Below are 19,797 nucleotides of genomic sequence, written 5' to 3' on the forward strand. Positions count from 1 at the left end.
CTGCTCCGCTCCTATTGGGTATAGCGTGATGATATATAGCCTATAGCACTCCACGAACAAAGGGCTATCCAACGCAAAAAGAATTTTTCAGTTTGGACCGGTATTTCCTGAGATGAGCCATTACTGCTCTGCTCCTATTGGGTATAGCGTGATGATATATAGCCTATAACAATCCACGAACAAAGGGCTATCCAACGCAAAAAGAATTTTTCAGTTTGGACCGGTATTTCCTGAGATGAGCCATTACTGCTCTGCTCCTATTGGGTATAGCGTGATGATATATAGCCTATAGCACTCCACGAACATAGGGCTATCCAACGCAAAAAGAATTTTTCGGTTTGGACCGGTAGTTCCTGAGATTAGCGCGTTCAAACAAACAAACAAACAAACAAACAAACAAACAAACAAACAAACAAACAAACTCTTCAGCTTTATATAATAGTATAGATACATAAATAATTATGGTGCTAGTCACACCTTTGTTGGTTCTGGGGCCGTTTTCGACAATGTCCTTTGGCTTACAGAATACCATTCCACGCACATTTCTCGAAGATAACATGACACGGCGTTACGCGTTTACACTACGTACAGAATAAGGGCCCTGCAATTAGCTGTCTATTCATATATAAATTAATGTATATTAAAAGCATTTTAACAACACAACACACTCATTATGACACAGCTTGGATACAAGCTCTAAAACAGTAGAATAAAACAACCAAATAATCATACATTATTTATTTAAAAAAAAAGTATTCAACAATGTTTTTCGTAAAATAGCAATTCCGATTTAATCTATATAATAAGTAATTAGTACGCGTATCATATAAGAAGATAACGGACAAGAGTTAAGACACCAATGCAACTTCGTCGCATGCCTAAGGTAGTTTTATAACCGATTGTTAAACGAATACATATGAGTTTTTACTGAAAAATATTAAAATATATCTTGTTTTACACTAAAGTCATCACAATGTCATTAAGTTGTAGTCGTGAGTTGTATAAATTAATGAAATTGTCGCGCTTATCTTCTGATTTGAATCGCGTAGTTCTATTTTGACACCACCACTGTTCGTGGGATTTCATAATTTAAATCTACACAATAGTCATGTTTAACATTTGTTCATGAGCTAAACCAAAAACATTTAATGTATTCACTGTGAAGTCACTTTAATCATAAGTTTCGATGTTTAAGAATTATGTATAACTATCGATGAATAACCGATTGAACGGTCCTAATCGCTACCTTTGTATGAATCAAAGTAAAATCAGATGCAACGCTAATTCCTTCTTGCTTGACACACTGTATTGTATAGATATAATATCTATTACAAAACAGAAATTAATATTATTTGTTACGGCTGTTTAATCATTGGAGATAGGATTAACATTATACATCATAGTTAGGCATTCAAAGTAGGTCTATAAAGAAACTTGGTACTAGAATCTGATGTTTCCAGCTAAAGAAAACCTGGAATGTTAGTTTCAAAGATCTGCAGTACTGTAATAAATAAAGGTTACAAGGAAATGATACAGAAATATCAATAGAGGATGGTTACAAGATATTTCAATACTGAGTTTGTGCCATGTTTCATTATAAATACAACTCAAGTACACAATTATTCTACATAATATAAATTTGGCAAATGTTTTATAACTACAAAGCTAATTTTGTGCTGTATGCGCTAATATTAACATAATATTATGTACTATGTAGTGACTTACACAATTATTTCTTGTCTTTTTTTATATTTTTTGTTAATTTTTACATACATAAGGGACCCTAATGGTCCATGCACCATGACAGATATATTTACCAATACGTTTAACAAACAATAGAAACCCAAAAAAAAACAATCGCATTAAAAGTGCAATCTTACACATACAAATCTTAAATAATATTACAGATAAAATTAAAATACAAATTACAATAGACCGACATCATGATGTGAATACTAATATAACACGTCAATAAAAGCCTAGTACTACATGAAAGTGCAATTGTAAACACAATATCTAACGCAAACAGTTTCCTAGTAAAAAAAACAGTACCAAAAAATTCTCGGTGAACATATTTGTTTTAGATTTCTTAAAAACCGTTAACAAGCTTGAAAAATATCAATTAAATATGACTACTTTTATTCCTAAATGAGGTTCACAGTATTCTTTATATATAGATGTTAACGGCAATCTGTACAGTCCGGTATTCTATCAAATGCCTGGAAAATGCATAGAATGCCTGGGCTCTCTAGACAATGTATTAAATATTATTGATTTTTAAATTGGCTAGCCATTGTATACAATACTTAATACGCAGCCGGATAATGTGCGTAAAAGGAATTTTATTCTTAAAATATATTTATTACTTGTACATGTACACAGTTATAATCTAACCTAACCAACTTGAATAATTGTAAGTACATACTTACATAAAATTGATAAATACAGGCTAAAATCTATTTACTCATTGCTGGTGGACCAGCAGGTAAGCCATACAATGGCTGGGTATTATACACATTAGCCAGATAAAGTATGTAACTGGCAAAAATAATCATAATATTTTATACTTTGCCTGAATGAACCAGGTTATCTGTAAATTGTCTAGGCATTATATAGAATGCCTGCATTACACACATTGCCGGTACAAAGATATCTAACTATAGGCTAGTATTTTAAAATGTTTTACATAAATGCAAAATGATGTTGGTAAAAAGCAAATATTCTCAAATTAGCAAATGAAATAAAAATCACATGTTTAAATAATTATTAATCTGCTTATCAAAAGCGTTTCATTAAAATATGTATTTCCTTAAATATATCCAGTTTTATTGTGTTGACTGTTGTCAACAAAGTACTCAATTGAGTTGTCATAATATTATTATTGTCATATTATTTGGTAAACTAGAAATATTTAAAAAATTTCAATCTGCATTCAAAAATATAAGTATATTCTTGTGCATCAAATATGCGTGCTATTCCACAAAATTTTAACTGTCAATATTAAATTCTATAAAATTGAACCAGTTCTATGAAAACTATATCTCTATCGATACGGCATATCGATACTCAAATGTATACATCTATCTATAAAAATGCATCCCTTTAACGATTTATAAAACAAAGACCCATTAACTACAATTTTTAAACTTATTTTGTGAAGAATAACTCTCTGAGATGACTTTTTATGAATTGTGGGCACTTCAGAGCTAACAACTTTTAAACTGATCCAAAAAAATTTAAACTGATCCCAAAGGTTCATAATATATATTTTTTTTATAGTTTGTTTAGAGATAATTTACATGGGATATCTGTAAAAAAATTGAGGACACATATATTATTATGATAGCAAAATCTAAGGTTCATACTAATAATCGCTATGTACGTCTATCATAGTTGTACAATGATTTGACTACCTTCCTCCGACAGTAAATGGCATTCAACACGCCTAGACAAAGCACTGAATAACTATTACAGTCGTAACATGAACCGTTTATTAGTAACACGTGTAAGTATATGGGGACAATCAAGAAAACATTCGTAACAATTATTTTAGTCACAAATAATAATATCATAATTAAAACAAATCATTATGTTGAGTCAAATTTATAAATGAGTTACGATCCGTTTGCCAGAGACTCTAATGCGTCTACATCCACATACTAAAACGCTATAGCTTACTTTAGTTAAGTTTATGCGACACTCCAATGAACGTGTATGTTTGGTGCGCCTGAAAAGAAAAACGTCTTTTTAGCGGTGTGACAAGATAATGAACGCGTACAGCGTCGAAACAATAGACTATTCACCCTTTTTATTGGTATCGGACCCCGCAGTCAACACCGGGGGAAACCCGCGAATGGGATACTGGAATCCCCGGCTTAGTGACTGCAGTCCTGGAGGAAAGTTGGGAGGGGACAGCTGGGAAGGAAGTGTGCGGGAAGGACAAGGAAACCTCATAGGATGGGAGGAGGGGAGAAGACTAGGAACTGTTCGCGGAGCCCTTATAGGCCTCAATGCGAATTGACAACCATGAGGAATACACACTTTACTGTGTGCCTAGAGCCGTGACAAATGTCCCCCCGTGTATAACTATACACCCTTGCGACTCGGCACACACCAGCTGCTCGGTCACGTCTGAGCAAGTGTGAGCAATGGCGGCGACTAGCGGGAGCGGGAGACGTGCACACGTCAGATGTGTTAATTTTTCGAGCGATAAGCGTTATCCGTTAGCAGTTTGATGCTAGTGGTACGATATTTGTATCTACCCAGATAGCAACCACCATACATAAGGTGCAAAATGCTATAGTGACCAACGCAAATGTGTCACGTTCGTTCATTCATTCACAATCGTTAGTGCTTTAGCGTTACAAGATTAAAAACCCAAAAAGTGTGTATGTCGCAGTCTCCATATCACTAAAATTTTACATTATGAAATCTTTTAAAACAAAAATAATAAGAAATCCTCAAGTTTTCAATACGCGTCACACTCACCTTATTTTACATTTGTACTGTAAAATGTCGCGCGAAAGTAACTGTTATCTCCTGCGAGAGCGACCGGCAGACTTCTTCGGCTCTGGAATAGTATCAATAAAAACACGTAAATAGCAACAAATTATAAGTCATAACGAAAATTCGGATAAATATTATTTAAGATAATATGTTATATAAAGGAACAAAGGTTTGTTATAGTAGTTTACATCAAAAACTATAGAACAAAATAAAAGGCAGCTAACACAGTGATAGACCCTATTTTAATTTGAGCCATTCAAAAACCGGAATCGACACGCCTTACAGGCACTAGTCTAACTAATAAAATACCAAAAAGGGAAATCTACAATCGACATAAAATTAAAAGTAAATTAATTACCTTCAGGTTCGCTTCTTCCTCTCGTGCTTTTGCCTCTTGTTTTCAACGGTGAGGCGACGACACTAACTGACGCCTTAGTACTATTGGTCTTCTTACGTACTGGCTGCTTCTTGGTTACCTCTAGAAATGTTCCGTATAAATGTAATTAAAATCGTCACTATTTACGAAATTCCATTTTTATTAACGTTTTTTTTTAATTATACGTGCGAACCCTGAAACTACCAACTTTTAACTGCAAAGAGAACTTTTTGGGAAACGATAAGATTCGTTGATTGTAGAAAAACCTACGAAATTAAGTATAAATTGTAAGTATTGTATCTATGCTGCTTACATACAGACCCTTAGAGGCAAATAAACAGGTTTCTCGGTAAAAATTACAATACAAACCTTTTACTGGAGATACTTCTGATTTTGATTTCTTTGAACGTTTGTTATCTGGTGCGTTTTCCACTGTCGTAGTCCTCTGTAATAAAACAAAATATTTACTATACTTTCTTTCATCTTCCTACAGAGAGAGAGAGAGAGAGAGTTTTAAAATATTCTGATTATAGTTACGACTTTTAAGAATAGTAATTTAACTAACCTTTCTCCCTCTAGTAGTTTGTTCCATTGGCTTCTGCAACGCCATGACCTCTTCGATCACCCTCCTAGATCTCATTATTTTTGTTACTTTGTTGACTTCCCCCTTTTGCATACTTTTACTGATCTCAACTTTATTGTCCTTTACCACTGACCGCTTTTGCCGCCCGTTGGCAGTTTCTGTTTCCGTCGTTTCTATAGTTTTTTTTCTACCCCGCGTGATTTTAGATGGTACCGTTTCTTCAAGTCTTGTTCTGCGTTTACGGCCTTTTTCTTCAGATATAACTGGACTTTCAACCTTCGTCCTTCGTACCTGTCTTGTCGGTTCAGACTGAACGCTGGACTGTGGCTCCAATTTTTTTCCGCGACCTCTAGTCGTTTTTGACACAGCTTGCTTTTTCACAGGGCTTTCTTTCTTTTCTTCTACAACTTTTATTTTTGATCTCGTCTTTAATTTTTTTTCTGGAATGGAATTATTTGCGTCCGTTTTACTTTTAGCTGCTTTCTCTTTAGCAGCCGTTTGTTTTAACTCCTGCTCGTTAATATTTTGTTTATTAGTATTACGTCCACGTTTAATTGAAGGGTTTTCCTGCGCTTGAATTTGTCCTTTCATATTCGCTGTTTTTCTTCCTTTGGTTTTGGGTTCAATAGCCGCAGCAGCACGAGTTTGTCTTTTTGCAGCTGGAGATTCTTTAGTCGAGTCATTGGTTGTTTTTCGGGAAGTTTTAGTTTTTTCTTTAATCTGTTTAGTATCCTTGGATGTCTCTGTAAGTTTTTCAACAACGACATTTCTAACAGATCTCGGTTTTAGCTGTGGAGAAGGTTTGCTTACAATAACGCTCGCTTTTTGTACTTTAGCTCTGGTAGTTCTCTTTGGCGTCATTTTTGGTTCTGGATTTTCAGAGACTTTTTGCCTCCGTGTTGTTTTCTTTTGATTACTTGGAGATTTTTTTATTTCCTCTGTTGTGGTCGCTGTAGCCTCTTTTTTATTTCGTGTAGTCCGAGAAACTACTTTGACTGGCGATTTTTTAACCACAACAAGCGAGACCCTACTTTTAGTTTTATCTGGATTAATAGTTTTATCTTTCCGACTTCTGGTAGTTCTGAGTTTAGGTGGACTTGCTTTAGATTTGGCACGAGTCTTTTTAGGAGATACTTTTTCATTTACAGTAGGGACGTCGTCGGTTTTTCTTGTTCCATTTGATGTTGATTTGTTTTGCGGTATCTCTAATGTCTCAGCCATTCCACTGAAATAAAATGTATAAATATATATTAAATCATTTTTTATTACTTTGAATGACGAGACGAGCTTGCCGTTCGCCTGATGGTAACTGATACGACCGCCCATAAACAGTAGAAACACTATCCAGCACCTTGAATTACAAAGTATTGTTTAGTGTTCCACTCGCTCGCCATGCTGGAACATTAGATGTCGTATTACGTCCAGTAGTTAGTCAGTAGTAGTTACACTGGCTACAAATGTTCTTCAAACCGGAACACAACAGTATATATAATACACTGTTGCTTGGCGGCTGAAATATACATTGCGGCCGTACCTACCCAGGCGTACTATTACATATAAAAGACATACCACCACCAGTAAAATCAGTAAATTTGCTGGCTAGGCGACTAAGCCGGTTCAACGTTGCGCTTATGTCCATTTTCTTCATTCCTACAGTTACTTGTAAGCGTATTTTCAGCCCGGACACAGTTTTACAAATCGATATGATACACATCCATGCTATAGCAATATTTCTTAAAGAAATTTTGATGTGCTGAATTCAAACAAAAAAAGAAAAGTAAATTTCTAACTGTAATGGATAACTATTATCGGTTTGTAACGTCATCAATCAACAGGACTTATACACTGTAAATATATTTAATATTTTAACTACTTAAGATATAAAATGTAATAAACTCACATATCTGGTCCATCAGCTCGCGTGCGGTCTGGCGCGATGGGAGACACTCGGCCTAGTTCAGATGCATTCATAGTGAGATTGACGCGCCCTTTCACAGGCGTAGAATGCACCACCACACGCTTCTTTATCGGCAAGATGCTCTTCTGACCCTCATCCTTATGGCTTCTCTCCATTGACGCTTCCACTAATGACCTCTTCTTTATTGGCAACTTCTTAGCGCTGTATATCTCCGAAGCCGATCTTTTCCTGTCGTACTCTCCTTGAGCAACCTTCAATACAGTGCTGTCACGGACTCGAGAGCTGCGTATAGGCGTACTTCCTGCCACCGTTTCCGTCGCCAATTTTTTTAGTTCCCGGGTAACATTCGATTTAGACGCATCTTTATGTAATCGTTTATGAAGTTCTTTTTCCAACCACTCTTCAACATTGTTGGTGATGACATCAATTGATGTATGCAAAGACTTACGTTTGCGATTTTTGGCTTTCTGAATAGACTTTCCGGAAAACGTTTTCGAGTAAACTGCCCTTATTTGCGGCTTGCCTATCAACTGATCAAACAAGCTATCAGTATCTCGGTTGGATTCGTTATATAGCTCTTCGATCCCGCTCACGTCACAATCATTAGTTTGTTTTTTCGATTCTTTAAACATCTTTTTAACCCCTCGTACATCTGTCAAGTCATTTCTAGGAGAGTTTCTTCGTAATATTTTTTTTACACCAGACACATTTCGCAAATCATTTGCAGGGCTATTTTTAAATAGATATTTTACTCCTCTTACATCACTTAGATCATTTTTGGGATCTTTGTTTTTCCTCTGTGACTGAAATAGAGATTTTACTCCGGAGACTCTTCGCAAGTCATCTTTCGGAGCCTCCACAAACAGGTCCCTCACTGCTACATCACTTAAACGATTTCTAGGAGACTTAGCAAATACTGCTTTAACTCCGGATACATTTGTTAAATCGTTTCGTCCTGAACGTCTCGCCCTCGGCGTTCTGAATAAACTTTTGACTCCCTTTACAATGGCCAAATCGTTCCGCGGAGTATTTTTTCCGAATAAACGTTTTATTCCTTCCAAATTCGGACTTCCTGAAGGTGTATTCATTGGACTAACAAACACTTCAGGAGATATGGGTTCAGTTTGGTCCAAAATAGAGTACTCAGGCGTTCTGCTCGTCGAAGACTGTAGGGTAGTATTGGTAATCGGTCGTTTAGTCAGTATCTCATCATCGTCGTGTTCAGATAACTGCCTCAAAGAAAATTCCGTCATACTTTGAGACAACTTCCTTTTAACAGGACTGTTAAATAGTTGTTTCACTATATCGGACTGATTAAGGTCATCTATAATAGACCGTTTTGACTGTGGTTTTTTGGCTGTAGAATGTTTATTTTTAACTCCCTCGTGTACCAACTTAACAGCGCTTTTGGGAGTTACTGTTTCTTCATTATCAGGCTGCGGGGCGCCTTCGTCAGTTTTGTCGGAGCCTTCAGAGGAATTTTGACGCAATCTTGACGTAGTTCGACGAGAGGTAAAGTTTAGAGATTTAGATTTGTAAGATGTACGACTATTGTTTTCAGAAATGACTCCAATGGTTTTTCTTTGCGACATTCTACCTTTCCTCGTATTTAATGAAGTGAATGAATTGTGACTTGAATCTAAAAGGCTCTGAATATTCAATACAGGAGTGCCAACATCCTGTGGACTGTGTCTGGTCTCCGGTGTTGTGACGCCATCTTGTGACGGACTATCATCCCGAATACTTGTAATACTGTTCTGATCATTGTGGTTAAAAGATTCAGAGAGTACAGATTTTGAAGCGCGACTACCTCTTTTGGAAGTTTTGGCGAAGCATCACTTTCGTTACCATCAATCATAAGCAAATCACTGTCATTAAGTCTAGATCTGTTTCTTGAAACTCTCGATATTCTTGTGCTGTTAACAGATATGTGCTTATGAATGTTCTCCGGTGTCGATAACGACTTTGTGCGCCTGCTTGATACATAAGTGCCATTAGCTTGTGCGCTTAATTGAGAGACTTCGGGACTTGACTGTGATTGATTACATACTGTCGAGTTTGGTGAGCGGACTGACTGTCTGCCGGTTTTCCCAACGTATGGCGTGCTCGAGCCCAATAAAGTAGGATCAATCGTGGATCTGGTTTTACGTCCCGTGCTATTTATCACGTCAAAAGTAGCATTTGATTCAGCAGAATTATAAATTGAGGTTCTTGGAGATTCATTGGAATCTATCGAAACTAAGTCGACGATGGAATATGACTCCATGTTTTGACTTGGTCGTGGACTTAGCGTACGAGTTTTAAATGCAGATGGCGCCGACTTTGTGCTTTGATCAAAACTTTGTGTTGATGTGTGCGCTGACTCATTTTCTAGAGCTTTCTGTACGATAAGGCTGCCACGTAATGATTTTCTTCCACGAGGTGATTCTGAAGGCCGAGCGCAATTCGGCGACAAACTCATTGGCGAGCCAATGGACTTTTCCAAAATTCTACTGCTGCGCGAATGTATAGACTTTCGAGGCGAGAGACTTGACGAATTATCGGAGTAGCGCAAAGTAAACTCATCGTCTTCGGACATACTTTCGTCAAGTTCAGATTGTTGAAGTGTATTGGAAACCATTAACACATCATTAGAGTCTTGCATATTTTCTATATTGCTGAGGTCGAATTTAATAGATTCAGTCTTCCTATTACTTTTTTTGGGATCTTTGAGAGCTGATTTCTTTGGATTAGGCAGCCGAGGAGATTTTTGGAAAGACTTCTGACTTGACCTCCTAGATGAGTTACTGGCGCGAGCGGTTGTGTTTTGTTGATCAGAATCTGTTATTTCTAATACAGTCACCTGCGAACAAAAGCGTCCTAAATGCCAAGGTAATGATTTCATAATAATTGATTTGTATCACAAGGCTCATTTATATTCCATTATATTAGTCACTATACAAATAAGTCATACCTAATGGTGGCGAATGCTAACAAAATCAACCGTGGCCCAAAAAAGAAATACTTTAAGTCCATAAACATAGCAATAATAAATAATATTGAATCGGAACTATTAGCACATTTCACTCACACCTCATTTGAAAAATTCATTAACTTACAGACTGGTTTCCACTGCTCCTCTTGCTCTTCCTTGTAGCGGTTTGTTCGTAGGTGCTAGCTCTCTTGGGCGTCACTCCAATAGGTGTAACGTTTTCTTTAGACCGCTTGGCGGGCCGGCCGCGAGGCGTCTTTCGTACAGGACTCGGTTTCTTTACCACATAAGAAGGCGTTTTCGGTTTAGACGTTAATATTTTTTGCTTGGGCGTGTGCCCAGTCATCAGCATAATCGCCGCCTGTTTTGTGTGGTCTGAAATAATTTAAGATATTAGAAACAATAAATATGATATTAAGGATGGAGAGATGAACAAACCTTCCGCATTATAACAAAGTAACAAAGACGACCATAAACGAATTACCAGTACAAAGAATTTAATATCTTAATTAAAGGAATCAATTTCCGTTAGGTATCTAACATCAAAGAATAAACATATTTTAGATTTTGGATGAAATGTTGCTCATCTACATCAAAATGAAACTATTTTTTTATAGAACAATAGATAAATGTTAACGTATGAATAATTATCTTAAGAAATGTCTTATATGCAAACAAGCGGCGCAAGCGCCGGGGAATGCCGCTTCCGGTTAATTGAAGGTTTCATTCTATATATCATGCATGTCCTAGACACAATTAGTACCCATGAGTACACGATAAAATAACAAATTCACTATAGACTTGTTTTTAAATTAATTTACAATTGACACATTAAAAACCCACAAAAATAACAGCAATGTAAAATATTAAATTAAGTTAATAATAAATTAAGCATAGAACACGGCATACCTTCTCAGATGCTACCGAGATAATAATAAATAATCCAATATATATATTTTTTAGTATAAATAGTAGCAGATAGTTCATTGCACAAAATGCAGGTGTTGCAGTGTTTGCGCGGGCGACTAAACAAAAAGCCTTATCAGCCTCACGGCGTATGAAAATGACGCAACGTTGCAATGACATCAGCGACCTTGCTTACTAGATGCGAAACGGCATAATTTTGTGCAAAATGTGCATGTCTCTTGCGAAAATTGTCAAACAATATTAGTAAAACTTTTTTAGTTTTTCAAGCATATTCTTAAAGTGAAATCGACAGACGCAAAACCCTTTTTCATACATACTTTTAGCAAACGTAACACGTTTGGAAACTTAAAGAGTTACTCCTGGTTACTGCTTCACAATAATAAATTGTATACAACGTTGGCGCGACGTAATATCGTCGTGGTATAAATATAACTGAGAATGCACCGCGCAAGCGACGACACGTGGGACGGCGCGGCGTCTCAAATGGAAATACACAAAATGAAGGCATTGGAAACCAACCATGTGTGAACAATTTACCGGAAGAAGTCTGAAGGTGCACTATTTATATGTATGTTTTTATCTAAGGATAATCCAGTCACGAATAAGAAACCGGTCTTTATAAATATAAAGACTTTATTTTACCATGAAAAGTAAATACCATAGGGTGTAGAAGACTCATTCCACTCACTTATAAAATAAACTTCAATTTACCATACTCTTCAAGTTATGGCATGAAAAAATGTACAATTGTTATTCTTTATAGGAATTATAATTTATTAATGTTTTTAAAAAAGGAATCCTTCTATAAAAACAACAAGTATCAAAATTGGTTAATAAGTTCGAAAATAGGAATTCATATTACATAGTTTGCAGTAAATACGGGTGGACCTATCTTGCCATTTCTCTCTTACCCTCGCAATATTGTTTCCTTTGAAATTTACGTGTTAATAAAAAACATCGTACAGTAATCTTTAATAACCAAACCGGCAAAAAGAATAGTACAAAAACACTATTAAACAAATATATTGGTAATATGCTGTAAATAGCAATATTAGGTAATGTTTTATAACATATCAGCTACATATTTAAAAAAATCTTTCAACTTGGTTCACTACCTTTGTCATTTAAAGTGGTCGCAAAATCTCGCATTTTCATGTTTGAACATATACAACACTAATCCCTAAGTGGGTAATAATTCACACACCTTACAATGCAAATAATATTCTACCTACATTTATTCTAGGATAAATCTACATAAGGTCAACATCAGCAGAAAAGGTTTGGGATTCCAACCTAAGATCACCATCCCACAGGATATAATACAGACTCCCATTACTTTAAAGAAGCAACAAAACATATTATATAATTAAGTGAAAACTCACCAATTTTAACGGGCGCCTCGATCTTCATGACTCTGAGTTTGTGCGCACTCTGTGCCTTCTTCAATACAGTCATACGCAATGGTGTACTCTTCTTAGCAGATACCACTCTTCTAACACCAATATTTGGTCGAGTCGGAGGAGTATAAGCCTTGGTAGACTTACGGGGACTTGGACTACGAGCCTTTACGCTTTTCCGCGGACTCGTCTTTCTAGACTCGATCCAGAGAGACGCCTTCGTCGTTTGCATAGACAGATTCTTGGGGCTCACGCGTGATGTAGACTTGCGTTTGGTTTTATCCTCTTCTACTGAGGTGTCTGCATTAGAGCGTGGTCGCTTGTTCGACTGCGGCTGTGGTCGCGGGGTCTTATCTGTAAATAATTCTTCATTAACATTTTTGTTTTGTTTCAAAATATTAGTGGGATATTGACATAGCTTGGCATATAGTAAACTTACCAATTTGCTCATTATTGTCTCTTCTTTGTGGTTGCACGATCGCCACTTGTTTGCCACCTGTGCTAGCTGGATTATGAAAATGATGTTAGTTTTATTAATCATTGTGTGGCATAATATTAAATGAGGTCCTATGTGTTACTGAAAATAATTATGTATTAATAACCGAAACAAATGCATTGCTTTATGAAAAGTTGCTTTCTTGACCATGTAGCAGTAGGAGTGTGATGAGGTACTGGGTTTTATATCCCAGGTAGAGATGTTTCTACGCCAATCAACATGAATATAGATGAATCGAGTGTAATTACCAGGCAAGGAGCCGCGGTGGTGTAACTGCAGCGCTTGGTCGCGCGAGCCGCCCGCCGCCGTGGCGCGCCGCCCGCGCCGCGAGTCCACGCGCCGGGGCATGCGGCTCAGGAACACCACTGCACATAACACGCTAGCATTATTATTATATACTTAACCATAATCCAGTGGCATCGCGTATGATTAGCAGCAGGGGTGGCCAGGAGAGGTAGCAAAATGTCAAAAATTTTATCTTTGCACAATTTAACCTTTGTTCTTAATTTTTTTCGCATATAATCGTAACTATGGAGGGCGCACGGCCGATGTTTTATTTTTTGTGTTTCGAAAATGAAACCTTTTTGTTCTCGTTTGACGCATATAGGTGGTAAAGTTTTAGTCGGCACGGGCGACAAAAACCCACGCCAGGTCACAACAAATATAGCAAAATGAAACAAACTACAAACCAGGCTCATTGTATTGATGTCGTTTGACATCAGGATTGGAGTATTCCCAGCGCAGCGAGCGGTCGCCGAGCGTGATCACGTCGCCGTGACGCAAAGCAGCAATGCTCACGCATTTGCCGTTCACCAGAGTTTCACCATCACCCACATTTCTCACTACCGTCTGTAACAATACCAACACAATATAGACGCCGTAAATGCATAAAACTGTTTTAAAGTAAATAAGAACAGAATTCCAAATAATTGGAAAGAATTAATGATTGACTGCTTCAGTGGCGTAGTTGTATTGCATGTCCGGTACAATAGCGCTCTGAGGTCTTGGGTTCGAATCCCGGTTCGGGCAAAGTGATATTTGGGTTTTTCTGCTCAGTATCAGCCCGGAGTCTGGAATTTGTGCCCGATATGGCGATAGGCTCGCCCCCTATCACATCATGAGACGGAACATACTTGGCGAAAAGTGGGTGCCCTAGTTGCGCCTCTGCATACCCCTTCGGGGATAAATGCGTGATGTTATGTATGTAATGATTTGGTATGGATTTTCTTTTTGCATAATAATTATAAGTAAAATTAATAAAAGAGATAATAAGAGGCAATTTTTTTATTTCTTTTATTATCAAAAATCGATATCTGCTATGCATTGATATAAAATAAAAAGAATAACAAAACAAAGATTTAAAATACCATGACATATAGGAATAAACATCATAAGTCAAACCTGATTAGCATGCACAACAACAGTAGCATGATGCGCGCTGACCGTAGGCAGCATCACACGGATGTCGCAGGCTGGATCACTGCCAAGCGTCGCCAGGCCATCGGGCAGGGGGTACTGCTTCACGTCGCGCCCCTGCCTGTCAAGCACCACCAGTCGACCGCCTGACATCTCTGTCTAAAAGAGAAAATTACATGAAAGCAATGAAGACAAATTTCGTATTGTGAATGCCAGAATACTGACAATAGGAATAAAGTACTTTGTAGAAAAGCTAAAATAATTTATTTTACATTTTCAGCACAATCTATTTTAAGTTGTCATTGAAGCAATATTGATATCTAGCTCATTTAATGATCCATGTTCAATGTGAAAATGTGTTTGCCTTGACCTCACTTCTTTCCTTGTCAAATTGTTGTCATTCACTTTACCAAAACTAAGCAAGACTGAGATATAAAATGTTTTAATTGATAGTGAAAAATATTTCTTTGAGAGTTATGAATTCTAATAGACTGACTATAATCTTCCTATACGTTGAGCTCCACAAAATATTTTTAAATCAATACTCAATTTATACTTATCAACAAAGAACCCATTGCTGCATCTTTTTTTACAGGCTGACAGGTATCTGTCACCCAACCCTTCCCATCCTATTCCCAAAAAACCAAAATATCAACAAATTTGGCATATTTTATAAGATTGTAGTAAAAATTGTACACTGCAACTGTTAGTAAGTGAAGTGGGGTTCAATATAATGTAAGTTGCGAGAGATGATTACCGCTCAGTAGTTGACACAGTTATGCTGGCCTGTTAGAACTGGATTTTCACAGTCTAATCCCAGAACATGACACATTTAAGTGGGCTATTATGGCGGGTTTAACACCTTGTGTATGGTGGTTGGTATCTAAGCAGATATGATATATATCCACAAGCAAAACTGTACTAATAATAAATACATAATTAAAAACCAAATTTATTCCCACCCTGGACATATTACAAAATTGAATGATATTTCTATGTTCAAATGTAAGATACAGTCATTAATATATCTATCATAAAGGACATGCAGCATTAATAACCTGACATTAATATTTACATTTTGTCTCGAATAACCAGAAGTCAGTACTGTTTTTGAATATAAACTTGTATCTTCTGAAAAAATAAATTGACCAAGACCCCTCAATACAAAATTATACAATTCATATACAATTAATATTGTATTTCTTTGCATTTGCACTAGAGAAAATCCTACTTTTTTCGACATAAACTTTTTTCTTATGCAGCATCGTTAGATAAGTTATGGAATTTTAACTTATATAGGTATCAAGAAAAAAATATTGCAACCCCACCATGTATTTTGTATATTTTATCTAGTCATTGTTTTGATTTTTAATAGTGTATTCTGTATGAAAAAATTTCCTTGTGTTTTAATAACAAAAATATGAATAACACGACAAAATATTTTTATCTAAAAACGCTACCCACAAAACATTTAAGTAAACATAAAAAAAACACATCGAGAACCATAGAGTAATCTATAATTTTGTCCCGAAAACGTCGTTGGTAAATTCCATTTCCCGCCACATGTAATTAACCTCTTATTTAACTATAAAACGATTCATTTAATTACAATATGTTCGTAGTTTCAATCTTGTCAAGGTAAATAAAATTTTTAAAAAAATAAAGCTCTTCGTTTATCAAAAATACAAAACACGCCGGCGACGCATCTGTCAAAAACTACCAAATAAACTTACCGATATAATTTTCAGTGTCCTAAAAATAAATCATTATATTCTAGCTAAATGTGAATCACAAAACGAACTAACAAAAATCAGTAATTAGCACAGCTTGCAATTGAGAAATTCACCAATTTGTTTATCACCAACAAACGCTAAGAACAAAAATACAAATGGCGGTTGCCGCCTATTGACCCCGACGCTTGTATAACTATCATCGTGTCCATTTAGTGTTGCCCGATACACTCATATTCATAATCGTCTAATTAGTTCATAATTTTAAATCAATATCACTTTGAAGTCGGTTAAATTCTTTAAGACTAGGGGTAATATTTTGAAAATCTGTAATAAGTCGGCTGGTAGCGGGAAGCACAATAACACGAAAAGTATATGGCAGCAAGCGCTATCACCGCGTCGGGTAACATCGGGCCGAATGGATTTGACAGTCTCTTATTTATCTACTTCAATTCAAATTTCCATACAATTATAAAAATATAATATCTGAAGTGTTTTTTCGAGTTTTATCAATTTTATCAACAGTTAATAAAACATAAATGTAAAGGAAAAGCAGACCAATTATATTTTTCACATACTGCATAGGTAAAAATAATTAAAAATATTGCGAATAAAACATAAATCTTTTCAATATATTTAACATTGAACAGCGCTCTTTGACAACTATCGCTCACATTCAATAACAGCTTTGAGACCAAACTTGCGACCGTATTGCGACGCGCAATATAATTTAGTCGATTTATCAGGGAAATAAGGCGTCACGGTGTCAGACATCCCTAATCTTGTTTACGCTATGGTTTTTCATTCTATGTATGAAGCTGAGCTGAGGTTATTCTATGGAAGGTAGATAACATAAAGACAGGATAGAGGAAGGAGAACCATCTCTGTGTATAAAAAATAATGCATCGAACTGCATCAAATTAGAGTGGCTCTACGGTAGCAAATGGGTAAATTTTATGGAGGACAATATAAGTTCTGTGAAAACAACAAATATGAGATTTATCACGATAATAGTAAAAAATCCCTAATAGAATAAATAACTCATATAAAAATATTTTACATAAGGTAGGTCGGAAAAAATGTAAAAAATTGTATAATAGGCTAAAACGTATGTCATATATAATTTTTCTAATTATATATTTTGTTTTTTTTTTAATTTTTGTCCACTTGGATAACTTATCACTGTATTAACAAACTATCATAAGCAAAAATATAGTTATCTTTAATACTAAAATGTCTTCTGACAGTGTAGGATTTTTTATTCAACTTTTTTAATTTGTGGAAATAAAACCAAATGAAACTGTCTTATTTTTCGTATCGGTTACCGTTTATTTGTTCATACCTCTTATACTTATCTAGATAAATACACCTTGCTCCTATTACCGCTGAAAACATTTTTAACTTGTCCCCCATATAAGATAATTGTCCTTGCCTATATTCCCTCCGGTCATTTAAATGACCAACATTATATTTTATCACAGACTCAAAAATAATTAAATTATTCTTTCATTCAGAACATCTGACACATGACAGACATTTTAAGTGCTGAGGGGGCTTCAAAGCGCTTTATCTTATTGAAAACCAATGTTTATAAATACTGTTCAGACTGTTTGAATTGGAGAGCGTTGTGTTTATTTACAAAGGAGTAATACAATAGATATATGTGAAATGGATTTAAATAGCACACATAACCCAAGTTATTGGTTCGTCATAAGAGAAGATCAAAGCAATGTCATATTCAGCAGCAATAATTTTACAATACAAAACCAACAAAGTAAGAACTTTATAGTAACCCTATTCAAATAAAACTATGACATGTCTATATTTCTAGTGAAGAAAATGACAGCTTCATAATAGAATATTTTGCTTGTGCCTTAGAATTTGTACATAGTTATATACCCTAGTGCCTGCATTATGAAACTAAACTTAGAAGAAACTGTATTTCGGTCTCCACTCAAAAACTAACAAACATGTTGGCAATTCGAAATATTTGAGGATTTGTAAATCATTTACACCTTGAAACAGATTCAGTTTATGCTTAGAATACTATAACCTGAATTTTTGGATCAAAGTGGTCAATATTGTTGTGTGATCCCTGATAATAACGTGACTATTCATATAACGCGACAATGCTTTGTTTATTCTAGAAAATAAAATGCAGTTAACCACCACATGCAAGTAAGCTATAATTACTTCATTAATTTTACCAGTTACATAGCCTCTACTCTTGTCAAGTATAAGAAGATATGATATCACATTCATATTTTGCCAGATAAGTTAGGTTTCATGTAGTAAGAGTCAGACGTTTTGCTAGTAACATGTATAATTCCAAACTTGGGGCTAAGCAGAAAATCTATATTTACCCAAACTGGGATCTAGCCCAAGACCTACAGGATGACTTTCTTTTTGCAATAAAATTATGCCAATAAGGCAGTAACACATATCAAATATTATTCATGGCTTTCATAAAATGGCAAATATATCTCCATTTAATGACTGCATTTCTTTCCATTGTGTTATCATAAAATGTTATAAAATTCATGACCTCAATCCGTCATGCAAATTATTTGGCTTATAACATTAACATTCTTTTATTAGTTTCAGGACAAGAGGCAAGATATATTGTTGACTCAGCGGAAAACAGGCAGTATATCGAAATTGATGATGCTCCAGTAATAGTTCAAGAAACCACAGAAACTTTTGATAAAGATCCACTTAGAAGTAAGGATGAAGATAACTTTTGGGACAGAAATAAAGTAAAAACACTTCTTAATTTATGTTTAGAGAACAGGTTTAAAAATTCACTCAAAGATAAGTCTCTATGGCAAGAAATTGCTAAACATCTAGGAACCACTGTTGATGAGTGTAATAAAAAATATAGGAATCTTCGAAGAACATACATAAGATTACTAAAAAAGAAAAGATTAGGGAAAGAAATCAAATGGGTTCATTATAATATTTGTGAAGAAGTATTTAAGGAGTGTAAAACTCTTCCTCCATCAGTATTGGAACCATGGGAAGATTATAAAATACGGAAGCTGCTTAGCTTATACATTGAAAATCTACATAAATTTAGAAGTCCAGACTGTTTGCAAAAGGATGTGTGGAAAGAAATAGCAACTCAAATGGGAACTACAGAGTATAATTGTTACCATAAGTTCAAGAACTTGAAAAGAGCTTACTTGAACTGGTTGGAGAGAAGTCGCGAAACTGGGAAGCCTATAAAATGGCAATACCATCAATACTTTGAAAGAATATTTTATAACTATAGTCCTACATTAGGTCCCTGGGATAGAAACAAAACACGATTACTAATGGATGCATATGTTCAGATAGCAGATAAATTCAAAAATCCAAGAATACAAAAGAAAGAACTTTGGAAAGAAATAGCCACTGTAGTAGGCGAAAGTGCTAGTGACTGTGACAAAAAATTTCGAAACCTTAAACAAACATATATTCGGCTTAAAATGAAGGCAG

The 19,797-nt window shown here is 35.6% G+C and overlaps 2 protein-coding genes across 2 annotated transcripts; one reads left to right on the forward strand and one right to left on the reverse strand.

Moving 5' to 3' along the window:
- Positions 1–723: 723 nt before the first annotated feature.
- Positions 724–16,497, reverse strand: LOC115456438 (serine/arginine repetitive matrix protein 2). Its single transcript, XM_037439831.1, is given in 14 exon segments — positions 724–3,727; positions 4,489–4,570; positions 4,865–4,984; positions 5,252–5,327; positions 5,448–6,690; positions 7,366–9,208; positions 9,211–10,225; positions 10,482–10,729; positions 12,664–13,032; positions 13,118–13,183; positions 13,423–13,539; positions 13,864–14,023; positions 14,576–14,745; positions 16,324–16,497. Coding segments are annotated over 12 exon segments (5,463 nt in total). The 5' UTR covers positions 14,744–14,745; positions 16,324–16,497; the 3' UTR covers positions 724–3,727; positions 4,489–4,532.
- Positions 16,498–17,756: 1,259 nt separating this feature from the next.
- LOC119189724 lies at positions 17,757–19,797 on the forward strand (the record flags this gene model as incomplete). The annotated part of the gene is given in 2 exon segments (XM_037440196.1): positions 17,757–18,094; positions 18,919–19,797. Coding segments are annotated over 2 exon segments (985 nt in total), but the record flags the coding sequence as incomplete, so codon positions are not given.

This window comes from Manduca sexta, chromosome 18 (assembly GCF_014839805.1).
Source record: "Manduca sexta isolate Smith_Timp_Sample1 chromosome 18, JHU_Msex_v1.0, whole genome shotgun sequence".
Lineage (NCBI taxonomy): Eukaryota > Metazoa > Arthropoda > Insecta > Lepidoptera > Sphingidae > Manduca > Manduca sexta.